The following is a 14,269-nucleotide window of genomic DNA, read 5'->3' on the forward strand; positions in this document are numbered from 1 at the left end:
ATTGAGCACTGTATTTAGCATATTCTCAATTTTCCCTGTGTATATTATAATTCAATGAGAAAAAAGACAATAGAATATATATATTTTTAAATAACTTGGTCACATTGCATTCATTGTTATCTACAAGCTGTTTGTTGGTGAAACTGTATTCAACAAAAGAAAATTATTTTAACATATAAACACAGTTGATTTTAAAATATTTTTTATTTTTTGAGTCAGACTCTCACTCTGTTGCCCAGCTGCAGTGCAGTGGTATGATCCCTGTTCACTGTAACCTCCACCTCACGGGCTCAAGCAATCTTCCTGCCTCAGCCCCCTGAGTATATGGAACTACAGACATAAGCCAACATGCCCAGCTAGTTTTTGTATTTTTTGAAGAGACGAGGTTTCACCACGTTGCCCAGGCTGGTCTCAAACTCCTGGGCTCAAGTGATCCTCCTGCCTCTGCCTCCCAAAGTGTTGGGAGTACAGGTATGAGCCACTGTGCCTGGCCCAAATAAATTCTTAAACTTTTTGATAAAATAGCCCTTTGCATCTGAGATGATTGATAAGGCCATAGGTAACTATGTTTAAAAATTGTGTATCTGTATCTTGGCAGAATTATGATTTTATTCAGGAGAGTAGATAAATTTATAATGGCCCCATTTGCAATTATTTATACTTACTGGGGTATCAAGCCTTGTATAAACTAAAGCCATAGCATTGTTCAGATTTCTAGTCACATATATAAAGATCGTTGCTATTTCATTGAGGAATCATTATTCCTATAAGATTGTTATTTTCTTTCTTCCTTGACATTTCTTATTATGTGCTATAAAATGTTAATTAACAGATAAAACATAAGTTATCTGAAGTTGTATTTTGGCTCTTAAAACTCACAGAGAAAATGTATTTAATTTCATGGGAAGGTAGAATCTTCTTATTTGTCTAATATTATACTTTTTGGTTGAAAATATTATATGGCATATGCTACTCCTTATCCCCAAGCATTCTTCACAGCAAAATTAGCTGAGGCTCATGAAAAACATGCCAGCTGACAGCACAGGCAGGAGATGAACCCCAATCTTTTGATTCCCCAGCCTAGTTACTCTTACCATAAAATGGTGGCAAAGGTTGACTATTTGTATAAAGGCCAAAAATTATTTTAAATGCTGTTTCTTACTATAATGAAATTAATTACAAAAAAGCCAGAACAGAGACTGGAAGATAGGAGATTTATTGGCTTAAGTGCTTTCTGGAATAACACCAGTGAGGGTGAAGGATACAGAATAACACCAGTGAGGGTGAAGGATACAGAATTGGGGCAAGGGTGGGATTGAACTGGTGATGCTGTTTAATGGAGACCTCAGCTGACCTGAGGCTGTCCTTTAGGGTTGTCCTAAATGAAGCAAGTGGGGCTGGCCTTCTCTATCCTGACTCAAGTAAACTTTCATGCAGGCTATTTCCAAGAAGCGGGGTGTGGCCTTGGGTGAGCGACTTAATTTGGATGAGAGCATTCCTTGAAGAAAGATTTAGATCTACATTACATTTCTAAATGGTATTGCACAATCGGATGTAACTATTTGGCCATTTTCAACCCATTTTCTTCTTTTGTAAGATGCCGAAAAGGAAGAGGGGAATAGGAACTAGGAAGGATATAGATTGAAGCAGATTAGCTGTAAGATCATTTAAAGTATGAGAGGTTTTTGGGCAGTATCTTGAATTTTATATATTTCTCACTTACCTTTCTCTGTAAATATTTGAGGGAAAAAAAGGAAATCATTCTTTAAAGGAAAAAGAAGTCTCAAAAAGGTAGCCTGAAACATCTAGCAAAAACACTGAAGCAAAGGAAGTTATACACTTTGCCATGGTAATGGCTACTGGTTTCTGGGATTTCTAGAACATTCACTATGAGAGCCAATGCTCTCCTTCCCTTTCCCACCATCTGCATTAGTCACTTGGCTGTAGAACACAAACAGTGAATTGGAGAAGCTGTTGAGAAGTGAAATAAAGCTACATGAGAAAGGGCAGATTTTTAAAACTGGAGTTCTATTGACTCTAGGTGCTGTCCTACCAGGAGGCCTGCTTCTACACAAATGGACATTGAGAGGGACTCGTCTGTGAGACGATCATCCCTTTGACTCATGCATATAAGGTGCGAGAAACCAGCATCCTAAGATTGGTCCCAGCTCAATAGTCTTCTGAGACTGGGCATTTATTCCATCACCCTTCAGCCCTTGTGGATGCCCACAACCAACTAAGAATGCTTTCCTAGGAGTAAGGAGTGCATAGAGCCGTTCTAGTATGATAAATATCAACAGCACACACATTTTCAACTATTCAGAACTGTAGGAACGGTGGTGAGAAAAAAGTTCAAAGCACACTTAAATTTGCATTAGAAATGATCTCATTACCTAATACATGATTTTAAATACTAATCTGATCAATTCATTATCAATATCAGTTTTTATTCTTTGAGTCTTCGATGACATACTTCATTCCACCTCTTACTCTGAATTACTGAAAGGAACAGTATTTTTTATTCAGACTCTATAGGCACACAATTCATTATGCATTATGCAATGTTTTGTGCGATGCCATGGCTCTGTATAAAAATGGAATTAAAAAGTTGTTAATGAATGGGAACTGGAGACCTAGATGTCATTTCTTGGTAGCTCTATAAGCAAATAAATTTTCAAACAAAATTAATCTATTGTTAATTCTATTGGACTAAGAAAATCAGCAAGTCAGTAGAGTTATGCAGACACAGTCAGAGCTTAAAAAGTTCCTGTAGAGAGTACAGAATTGTATCTTTTGGGAGGATTTTACAAGATAAGAAGTAGTTTGTTTTTCAAAGATATAGAAGTAATGAAGAAGGGATCTGACAAAGGGTTGGTGAAAGTAAATATTTTAGATGATGGAGTATAAAAAGTATACCAACTTAGCTTCTAGAAAGAGTTTCTATTGCAATGTAAAAATACAGATATCCTTCAAGACTTAGATTACCTAATTATTTCTTAATTCCTAATATATTAGAGATTTCTTCAACAAAATGGACCATTTCTTAAACCTCACAACATTTCCTATCTCACACAAGGTTTTGGAGATCTGGGGGTAACTTATGAATGACTAAGGCAAATGGATTCACAATTCGTTGTGGAAATCTTTCTGGTCTGCTTAGAAAAGAATACTGTGATACCTTAAGCTCATTTCAAAGGAATTCCATGGAACCAGATCAGAGTCTATATCTTTCCTATGGCCTCATCTTCTGTCTAATATCATGGAGCCAAAATGTACACCTGGATGTTCACAACTATTTCATATATCTGGGCTTCATAGACACATCTCATTTGAGAAGATCTCAGCTGAAAAGGTCCAGATAGAGGAGTAAAGGTCCAGATAGAAGGAGTATAGTAGGAGATTGCAGGGGTCTTAAAGTTTCCTTCTCACAGTTCACCCTATTTGATCTTAACACATAGCTCCTGCTGTGGCAAGCACTAAGCCAGCCAGTCCACATTCTGTCTCATCTTGGAAAGCGTGTATAAACCACATTAAAATTGGGCCAGATAGACTTCAATAAATGCCTTCCTTCAGCTTATAAATGACAAAACAAGAACTTGAACTAGAAATTATCTTTCTCATGTCAAAAATCTTTCAGGGTCATACTTCCCTCAGGTTCAAATTTGAATTTAAAAACTATTATTTATTTGCCTCTATCTATCTTAATGCATAGCACTCTTTTTTTTCAAATGTAAGACAGGATGTTTTAAACAATATTTTCAATTAAAAAAGATAGCCAATGCAGTTTTGGATGGATCTGTTGCAGCCTTGCAAATTAATTACAATGCCCAACATTTATGGGGTGCTGACTTCTGACCCTGTACTCTGTTGCACTTCTCTGTGGATGATCTCTTAAATCCTCACAACCACATCATAAAATCAGTACTCCATTGTGCAGATGAGGAAACTGAAAAACAGAGCTTGAATAATTTGCTCTTCAATGTGTAGCTATTATCATGCAACAAATTACTCCCAAAATGTAGCAACATAAAACAATTATTGTTTATTTTCTCAATAGTATCTGAGAATCAGGTATCTAAGAGCGGTTTAGCTCGGTGGTTCAGGTTCAGAGCTTCAAGTTGTTTCATGAGGTTTCTTTCAGTGTCTTGAGCTGAGGGTCTAGTTTCTCGCCACATGGGCCTATGCACAGGTCTGCCAGCCTGTCCTCAAGACGTAACACCTGGATTCCCCAAGACATGACACCTGGCTTCCCCCAGCATGAGTGATCTAAAAGAGAGAAGAGAGGAGAGAGAGAGAAAAAGAGAGTGAGCATGTACAATCTTTTTAAACCTTATCTTAGAAGAGACATACCATCATTTCTGCTGCATTCTACTGCTCACCAGACCAATCCTGGTAAAATGTGCAAGGGAACCCCACAGGCATGTGAACTCCATGAAGTGGGATCAGTGGGAGGCATCTTTGACGCTGGCTATGATGCTTATTCACTAGCAAGGAGTAGAACTAGGTAACGAATCCAGGCAGTTTTACTTCAGCACTTGGACTCTTTACCATTATATTAAGAATAACTGCAAAGCACATATTTATGAATCTTAGGGCTTTTCCAAAGGCGACCCTCCATGGAGTTTGTGGATACTTGTGAATGTCATTCTGTGGCACGTGCTTATCAAAGAACACCTGAAAATGTGAAGGAGATATGAATATTTATCAAGGACAATAGAGGCTAAATTTTCAAATGTCCCAGATAATATACAGGTCATTGTGGAAAAGAGAAGATAAAAAGAGGCAGAATGAAAAATCATTTCAGTTAAGCTCTTTCATTTCGACATACCATTATCTTTGTCTCCTTCGTCTCCTCAACAAATCTCTCAATTCTGTCAAGTACCATGTTGAGAAACATCTAGGGAGGGTTTTCTTATTTCTTAAATCTTGTAGCTTAAAAAAATCTTTACTTTTGGTTTCCTATAGGTAGTATTTAGTGCTAACATTTTAGAGTATTATGGAAGTTTTCAAATACCAATGTGCCTTGTTCAGGGAGCTAAGTAATTTGGTGAGGGAATTTCTACTTGAAAAATTTTGTGCATCAATGTCAGAGATAAATTCAATTGTCAGAAAGCTGTGTCAGAACAGATTTCTTGTCATATTTTGCCGCAGAGTGGAGATTTATTGAAAATGCTTGATGATATCGCTCTCTGAGCTGTTTTACATAAACATAGCAGTGGAGTGAATGCTTTGAGTTGAAGCATTTGTGTGTTTGTGTGTATGCGTGTGTTTGTGTGTGTGTGTATTTCCGACTTTCAAAACTGACATCAAGGGGAAAAATACCAAAAGATATCCTAGTACCTAATGTTTTATCCAACTTACTTTAAGAATGATTATTTTTTGTTATAAGTAAATGTAGACTTCTGTGCCTTTTCAGAAATGAATCATAGAATAAAATACTTCAAGATCGAAGCTTTGGGATACTGGCTATTCTATCTGATGTCACAAAATAATGAGCACTTTTGAGATGCAGAAACATACAACAGATTTATTATTTTTGAAAGAAGTTTTATTATTTGTAAACCCTTTGTAATCAGGTCAGCAGCAAAAATACAAAACTATTAGAAAGTAAAATTTCTTTCTTTAGTAATGAAAGACTTGGAACTGCAGTGTAAGTTCAGTCTCTAGAGTGCTCTCAGCACTCTAACTAAAAGATTATATGGCTTGCAAAATTGTTTTATGTTTCTCTCTCCAAATTTGTTTGGCTCCAAATCAGAAGATACTTATGAAACTCTTTTTCTAAATGTATTGTGAAACATTTGTTAATAATATTATTGCTTGTATTATACTCATTTTGATAAGAAAATATAGTATGCACAGTTTGTGGAATGAGTATTTTCTATATTTAAAGGAGACTAACGTTGTCACATTTATGAGTAAAAATTATCAATACCGGGAATGTTTTGCAACCTAGCAATCCACTTTAATGACTGCAGTGATCCATTTGATCAGTAAGACAGGTGAAATAATTCAGTTGACTGCCTCAGAGTCTGGGAATTTGAGTTGTTTAAAAATAGACTTTATGCTCTTGTATGGCTTATATTTACAAATGTGTTCAACTACATTATTATTGTTATCATTATTATTATTATTATAGTTATATTAACTATATACTCCAGGAGACTAAATCATATATCAAGCCACTCTAAAAGTCTCCAGTGTGTTAAAATGACAGATTTCTAAATAATACTCCTAGAAAATCCTGCATATTAAACTCACTTGAAAAATCTGAAGTATCTCTAGCACTGTCCTAGAAAAGACACAAAGACAACAAAATTATAACTTATTTCTTTAAGGAATTTATAACATTTTGGCTGGTATCTGGTTTGAATCTCTGATTCTTTTTAAAAGTTTCCTTGTCATTTTTAAAATTTCCCTGTTTCTGGAGTCTGTTTATGTGTTTATATATCCATAATGTGCTTTTTATAAAATATCTTTATTGAGGCATTGTGCTTTGTACTAGTTACTCTCAAATGTTCATTCATGTCTTCTCTAAAATAATTTAGAAAAACTATGTATCCCCTCATATATTTAAAATTTGACACTTAAAATATTTTGTTATACACTAAATACCTGTGAAAGATGAAATTTTTCTGATATAACACGCTTTTAAACCAATCTAAAAGCACAAAAATACCATAGTAGTTTGATATCAACATCATCCCCTTAAAAAATATGTGAGGAAGTGCCTTGTTAACAGATAGAAGTTAACAGCACTCATTTTTCTCCTTGAACTGGAATCTACAATTTATTTTCCCCACAGATTAACATACAAACATGATCTATTTTTATGTTTGTGGGTCTTTTGTTGATTATATATCTTACTTTTTTGCAACATAAAATTTATATAAACCAAAATTTTATGTTTGTATTTCCAGTGACTATGAGTCTTTGTTAATTTTCTTTCCTATGGATCTTGTTAACATTACAATTAGTGTTTCTCCACAACGGCATATAGAGTAAACTTTTATTGGAGTGTTATCACTTAATGACATGAATGGGGCTTTTTGCACATTAATTGCATACATCCATGTATGAATGTTGCTTATTGCATTAATTCTATTCCAGTGTGCTTTTTATTGATCTAAACACTGTGAAACCTTTGCATATGTTTGCATATATATATATATATATATATATATATATATATATATATATATATATAGTGTGTGTGTGTGTGTATATATATATGAATGAGTACTATGACAATGAGATCTTTATAGCAATCACTGGACAATTTGAACTTCTCCCAAATTACATGCCAAAATCACATTGTGACTTCTTATTCTGTTATTTTTGATAATTTTTCAACTAACAACTACCTGAGATTTTCCTTCAATTATGCTCTAAATGAAAATGTTAGAAACCACCTGACTTGCAGAAGTATTTGTTACTCATTCAAGTTATTTACTTTCTTGTTTTCTAGGAGGTTCACAATAAAAAGCTGTACCAAAATTTATCAGCAATTTTAAAATAAACTTGAAAATTGCTTTCACCGAGAGGCACTTTTTGTAACAATATATAAAGACAAGATTAGGTTGCCTTTTCTTTTGGTGATTATTTCCTTTGCTGTGCAGAAGCTTTTTAGTCTGGTGCAGTTTCATTTATTTATTTTTGTTTTTGAAGCCAAGCTTTTGGTGTGAAACCTAAAAAGATCATAAACAAGACCAAAATCAAGGAGCTTTTCCCCTATGCTCTCTCCTAGGAATTAACTTCTGAGTCTTACATATAGGTATTTTATCCATTTTGTGTTAATTTTTCTATATGGTGTGAGATAAGGGTCCAATTTCATTATTTTCAATGTGAAAATCATTCCCCCAGCACCATTTATGGAAGAGACTATACCTTTTTAACATAATTTCTAATCAGGAAGTGCAGTGCCTCCAACTTTGTTTTTCTTTCTCAGTATTGCTTTGGTTATTCAATATTTGTTATGGTTTCATGGAAATTTTAAGATTTTTTTCTATCTCTGTGAAGAATGCCATTAGAATTTTGATGGGGATTGTGTTAAATCTGCATATTGCTTTGGGTAGTATGAACCTTTCAACAATCTCATTTATATGTGAAATATATGTGTGAAATAATACATATATAAGCTCAAATACACAGAGATAGAGAATGAAACAGTGGTTCCCACAGGTGGGAGGGGGAGAGGAAATGGGGAGATGTAGGCCAAAGAATGCAAAATAGCAGACATGTGAGATGAACAAGTCTAGAGACCTAACCTACAGCATGAGAACTAAAGTTAATACAATTGTATTGTATTAGGGATTTTTGTTAAATAAGTAGATTTTAGCTACTATGTTACTTTGTCACAAAAAGTAACTGTGAGCCGATAGATATGTTAATCTACTTCACTATGGTAACCAACCTACTATCTACATGTATCTATATGTGTCTCAAAATATGTCATAAACCTCTAATATACACAATAACATGTATTTTTTAAAAAATTCTATTAATGTCATCACTCTACACTCCAAAGCAAGAATTTGTGATTGATAGAACAAAAACTCAATAAAATCCAACAATTTTTTACTGAAAAATAAAATAAAGACAAGATTAGGAAAATTGAAATATCACTTAAATCTTCACTAAAGCAATTTTTGTTGAAATGATTTATCTTTAAATGATTTATATTTTTATTCAATTTATAGGAAATACTAATCATTTAATCTGATTAGCAGAGTCACTCTTCATTTTCAAACCAGTCCATCAAAATGCTTTATCTGAAACAGTCTGACTTCATTTTTCAGTTTAAGTAAACATGTTCAAATGCATTTTAAGAAATATTATAAATATACTGAAAAATAAATTCTGGTATATAATTTCAATAGTTTACTAGAAGCAGCCCTTTTAAAATCTTTTATCTTTTATATATTTAGTCTGAATTTTCAGTTAGAATTTAAAAGAAATCTATGTGTTGCTTCTCATTGATTTACAATATGCAGTGTACTTTGTATCTACAATTATAATGTTATAAAATGAGGAATATGACAAAAGAAAAGATTTTCATTTGGTAAATGTGCATGCATGTATGTGTATGTTGAACTCCAGTTATTGGCATTACCATCTAAATAAATAAAAATAAATTATTTCATAGACAGGAATATACTGCTAAAACTGATCATTCAGGTAGCTGACTTAAATTTTGCTTTGGCATAATAAAAGATAGGGAATGCTAAACATTTTATAAGATAATATAAGATAAAGATTGACTACAATTGGAATATTTAATAGTATATATTATAATTGAATAGCTATTGAATAATGAAATTGAACAATACTATCTAAACCTAGAAGATATTGTGTATGTTTTTTATCTGTGAGTTTCAGCCACTGTAACTAAAAAAAGTTGATATTCCTGAAAAACATTCAGTTACACTTAATATGTCACTCACCTGCACTGATCTGGGTATTTGAAGATATTTTCTATTTAAAGATAAATCCTAAGTATGACTATTGAGAAAACACTTTGCTTCTCTCTCTCTCTCTCTCTCTCTCTCTCGACTGTCCCTCAAGAGCAATACATTCTTTTACAGAATTAATGGAAAATTCCCAACATTTTTTCAACCTACTCTACACAATATATTTGATTTGTGAACAACCTAACCTTTCTAATGCCATAGTTCATCCTTAAAAGAAAGACTAAGACCAAGACAAACAAACAACATGACCGACATAAAATGTTAAAGTGGATTTATGGTAACTTGATTAACTGTTTGTTTGTTTGGAGCCCTGGAATGTTTTAAACTGCAGGGTAATATTTCGTAGTATGATGCTTGAGGGGTGAGCTGTCTTTTCTAAAGTAAAAAGTGGGATTGGTGGAGAGAGGTAACTAAGGGAACCTACTTGATACTATGAAGAGTGTGTATAGATTTGAGGATCTGAAAATTCCACCATTTTCTTTTTGCTTGTTGAGTGAATGCATAAGGTTCAAAAAACCCATTAACCTTTTTCTTTTGCAGCTGTCGTGAGCGCCATCCCGGTGCCAACCCTAGAAAGTGCCCAGTACCCAGGAATCCTCCCGTCTCCCACCTGTGGATATCCCCACCCGCAGTTCACTCTCCGGCCTGTGCCATTCCCAACACTCTCAGTGGACCGAGGTTTCGGAGCAGGAAGAAGTCAGTGTAATGCATTTCCCTCTCTTTTTAATAAGAACAAATGAATAATAGCAAAGGTGTCTTGTAAAATATGTTGCATTCTGACCTTCTTATCCCTTAGAAAAGTTGATTTCCCTATGACTGTGGTACTAGAATGTTCCTTTCCAACACAGTGCTTTGGATCCTAGCTCATGTGCATTTGTACTGATTCCCTAGGCACCTTTCCATAGCACGCTCCACTGACAATACAAGGGGAAGTGGTGGGGAAACAAATGTCAAGTGGTTCCATCAAACAATGATGTGATGGGTACTTGAAATTAATATGTCCTATTAAATAGGAAATTAATAATCAAGTGATATCTTCCAACATATTTGGTATCTGTTGGTTATGTCTCACTGATTGCTGATGAACCAATACTTGGATGAATGCTTTAGATTTCTTTAATCAGGTAAGTGATACTTTTTCAGCTTTAAAAATTAATTATCAGAAAAAAAAGGATTTCCAGGGTATTATTTCATTTATTTGAAGGAAGGTAGGAATGAAAAGAGACTCTCAAGCTATTATATACACCCTGGTGATTTCTGCTATGCCATTTGACTCTTTTTTTTTTTTTTTTGAGCACAGTGTTTTAAAATCTATTTTATGGTTTTCATCTCTTAGAACAGGTGACTCAGCAGCTCATGTGAGATAGGATATTTTGTAATAGATATGATAGTAACAACAATAAAATATATTTTTGAGGTAAGGTATATTTTTCTAACCAAACAGGGACAGCTCTAAGAAATCATAAATCGTCTAGATACAGCAAGGTTAGAATTAAAAGGCATCAAAGATCTGCCAAGGGAGAATTAGATTTATTTTCTCTTTTCTCACTGCACATAATATCTACAGAATAGAGTTGTGTGCAAAAACTCGAGGAAAAATAGTTGCCCAAACTGCATTGAAGGGAATTAAATAGGAAAGATGTAGAAAGTCTAACAACCAAAATTTTCAGATCCCAAGACAACTGGAAATGGAATTCCAATCAAAGAATTGAGAGCCCACAAGTGCCTTCTTCACTTCTAAAATGAAGCTCTCTGCAACAAAAAAAAAGACAAGTTTTAATGTTAGTTTAGTATTCTGTCTATTGGTTTGTTGTCTCCTACACTCTTTTGATTTCTTGTATATTCTCTGACTTTAAAGGGAAACATGAAAAGAATGTGTAGACTTTCAGAGGCTGAGGTGGGCAGATCACTTGAGGTCAGGATTTAGAGACAAGCCTGGCCAATATGGTGAAACCCTGTCTCTTCTAAATTAGTTGGGTGTGGTGGCGCATGCCTATAGTCCCAGCTACTTGAGAGGCTGAGGCATGAGAATCTTTTAAGCCTGGGAGGTGGAGATTGCATTGAGCTGAGAGTGTGACACTGCAATCCAGCCTGGGTGATGGAGCTACACTCTATTTCAAATTTTAAAAAAAGAATGTATATAATGACCTTTATTTGGTTTCTCCATCATGACTGGTACAAGCCAAAATTCAGGACTTTTAAAATTAGTAATTCACTATTTTTATTCGTGTTGTGTTACTCATTTCTTGTCCCTTTTTTTAAAGGCATAGTTTTCTTTTGAAAATTCATTCATTGAGGTCCAACATCAATTTACTCTTTCTGTTTTCCTCTTTCCTCTTAAATAAGAAACTCTCTCTTATTGAATCATGGGGAAAATGATTCCAAAAGTTAAAGCTCAATGAAAATGAATAAAGGGAATTGACTAGTATAAAATTTGTTTTTATCTGTGGTTAAAAGTCTCATGTGTGACTTGTGATTTTGAGAGTGAGTAGGTTGTGTGTATGTGGGATAGGAGGCTTGTGAGAAATCTCTGTACCTTCTGCTCAATTTTCTTGTGAACCTCAAATGCCTCTAAAAATAAAATCTATTAGAAATTAATTGATTGGGCCAGGCGAGGTGGCTCATGCCTGTATTCCCAGCATTTTGGGAGGCTGAGGCAGGCAGATCACGAGGTCAAGAGATCGAGACCATCCTGGCCAACATGGTGAAACCCCATCTCTACTAAAAATACAAAAAAAATTGCTGGGCATGGTGGCATATGCCTATAGTCCCAGCTACTCAGGAGGCTGAGGCAGAAAAAAAAAAGAAATTAATGGATTAAAATACTTATTCTCTAGAAGATGTTTTTATTTTTTTAAGTAAGGATTATTAAATAAAAGTAGTTAGTTATATGACAAAATGCTTAGTGATTTTTTAACTTTATCTAAAATCAAAAGGCAATGGATGTTCTACTCCTGCCCAAGATTTTACAGATTTTTAAAATATATCTTCAGTCATTCATCAAGAATTTTTTGAGCAAAGCTATGCACAATGCAACGCAACTAAGATCTAATATGTGTTCCAAGTGACTGTTTAAAATAAATAACACTCACCCTCCTTTCTAGGAAACTAAATATTCTCTAAATCACTGTCAGAAACAATTAACTTCCCGTTTCCCGTCATTCCGTATTGGTTTCTAAATGCCTTAGAGAACACTAAACATTCCTATTCTCTCTCAAGCAGAAAACATTTCATGAATCTGGGTGGATATATCTTATTAGTCGCCTTGGGAAACAGAGAAAGGCACACGTATTAAAAGAAAAAGTTGACTTTGCCAAGGTGGAAACTCTTTTTCCTCCAAAGTTATCTGAAAGACCTTTGAGTTGAGTTTTATAAGAAATGAATCACTAAAGTCCTATTCCAAAGGTCTGCTGCCTTCTGAAGGCAAAAATAAAGCTGTATTTCTCTCCAACCATAAGGAAAGAAAAGATATGGTACATACATTTGCATTACATGTATTCGCTGACCTATCAGTAAATATACTTATATAGTTGTGATGGACAAATATTTCTTCTTCTTAATAAGTAACTACAGTACTGCTCTTAGCCTCAATAAGCAAATGAGTTATCCCTAGGGAACAGTTTAGCTGCATTGTATTTATTTGAAAACTTCAACCAATAGGTAGTCTTGGGGCCTCATTTCTACAAATCAGTACAAAATTGGTACCCCCACTTTCTTGTCTTTGAAACAAGTAGGTGGTAGAGGAGCAGTTTAAGTGATTTCCACTCTTCCTTTTAGTTCTGACATTGTCTTGTCTTAACTAGTGGGAAGGCTGGTCAGCTTTATTCACGCTATTTTTCTGCCTCTGTTCTCCCTCAAATGGGAAATCAACTAATAAATGAAACTTGACCTAGATAAAATGAGGAGTGCAATGGAGTTCATGGAGTAATCTCTAGGGTATTTTAAAAAAATACAGGCTGTAAGAAACTGGGGTTATGTAAAAATATTGTGTCACGTCGTTCTTCTGAGATTGAGATTAATGAGTGAATTGGGTTTCTAGAGGTGTTCATGACTCAGTCTTTGCTTAGAGTTATTGGCTTGCTATATTTCTATCACATATTGTAGTTTTTATATAGAAGAAAATTCCTGATTTCCATTTTTGTGATATTTTCCCAGTTATTCTGTAGCAATTATTTATATGTATTGACATTAATTATTATAAAGTACCTTGTGATTTGACTCTGCTGTGTAATGGTATGCTATTTGTATAATGAATTCTGACTATTTCATCATGTAGCAACAAGTGCCTTGCTAGCATGTATTTGATTCTCACTCGATACTCTGAATTGCAGAGCAGGGGCACATCATGGACAAAAGCAGGTTTCTTTGCTTTCAGAGATCTTGGCAGAGCTAAATGTCATGCCACTAAGCCAATTTGTTTCACGTAGGTGTCCTGAAGCCAGTGCCTGAACTGGACAAAAGTGCTCATCTGAAATGAGAGTATTTCACTGGTGGACCAGTTGCTATTGTATTTGTTAAAGGGTTTTTGCTGCCTTAAATGTCAGCCAGTTCCAAAAAGCATTTGTTTTGCTCCACTTAAAATATAAGAATTATGAATTATAGATGGAAATCCTATACCTGTTCACTATATTCATTTTGAACACAACAGAAATTGTCCCTTAGGGATTGGTGATATATTCCGTCTTGAGGAAGGGTCCTCTCACTCCTGTCTAGTACATTAGGCACTTTCCTATTCTCCCTATGTGGTACTAAGGATGGATTTTGCTAAAGAGGGGACCTATCTATGTAAAGCCATTTTTACT

The 14,269-nt window shown here is 34.5% G+C and overlaps 1 protein-coding gene and 1 long non-coding RNA gene across 6 annotated transcripts in view; one reads left to right on the plus strand and one right to left on the minus strand.

Annotated features, from left to right (window-relative positions):
- DCC (DCC netrin 1 receptor) overlaps nt 1–14,269 on the plus strand; it is a 1,195,251-nt gene that overhangs the window by 1,136,116 nt on the left and 44,866 nt on the right. For 3 of the 5 annotated variants that reach the window (XM_034943737.3, XM_034943736.3, XM_055102432.2), the window contains one exon: nt 10,008–10,163. In XM_034943737.3, the coding sequence (XP_034799628.2) occupies nt 10,008–10,163 (156 nt within the window). Of the gene's footprint in view, nt 1–10,007; nt 10,170–14,269 lie in introns of all 5 variants that reach the window. The other 2 variants (XM_003827228.5, XM_055102431.2) reach the window with 1 other exon arrangement.
- LOC117976803 (uncharacterized) overlaps nt 4,018–14,269 on the minus strand; it is a 346,072-nt gene continuing 335,820 nt past the window's right edge. The window contains exon 4 of the long non-coding RNA XR_004667572.2: nt 4,018–4,266. This is a non-coding gene — a long non-coding RNA (uncharacterized LOC117976803). The remainder of the gene's footprint in view (nt 4,267–14,269) is intronic.

Source organism: Pan paniscus, chromosome 17 (genome assembly GCF_029289425.2).
Source record: "Pan paniscus chromosome 17, NHGRI_mPanPan1-v2.0_pri, whole genome shotgun sequence".
Taxonomy (NCBI): Eukaryota; Metazoa; Chordata; class Mammalia; order Primates; family Hominidae; genus Pan; species Pan paniscus.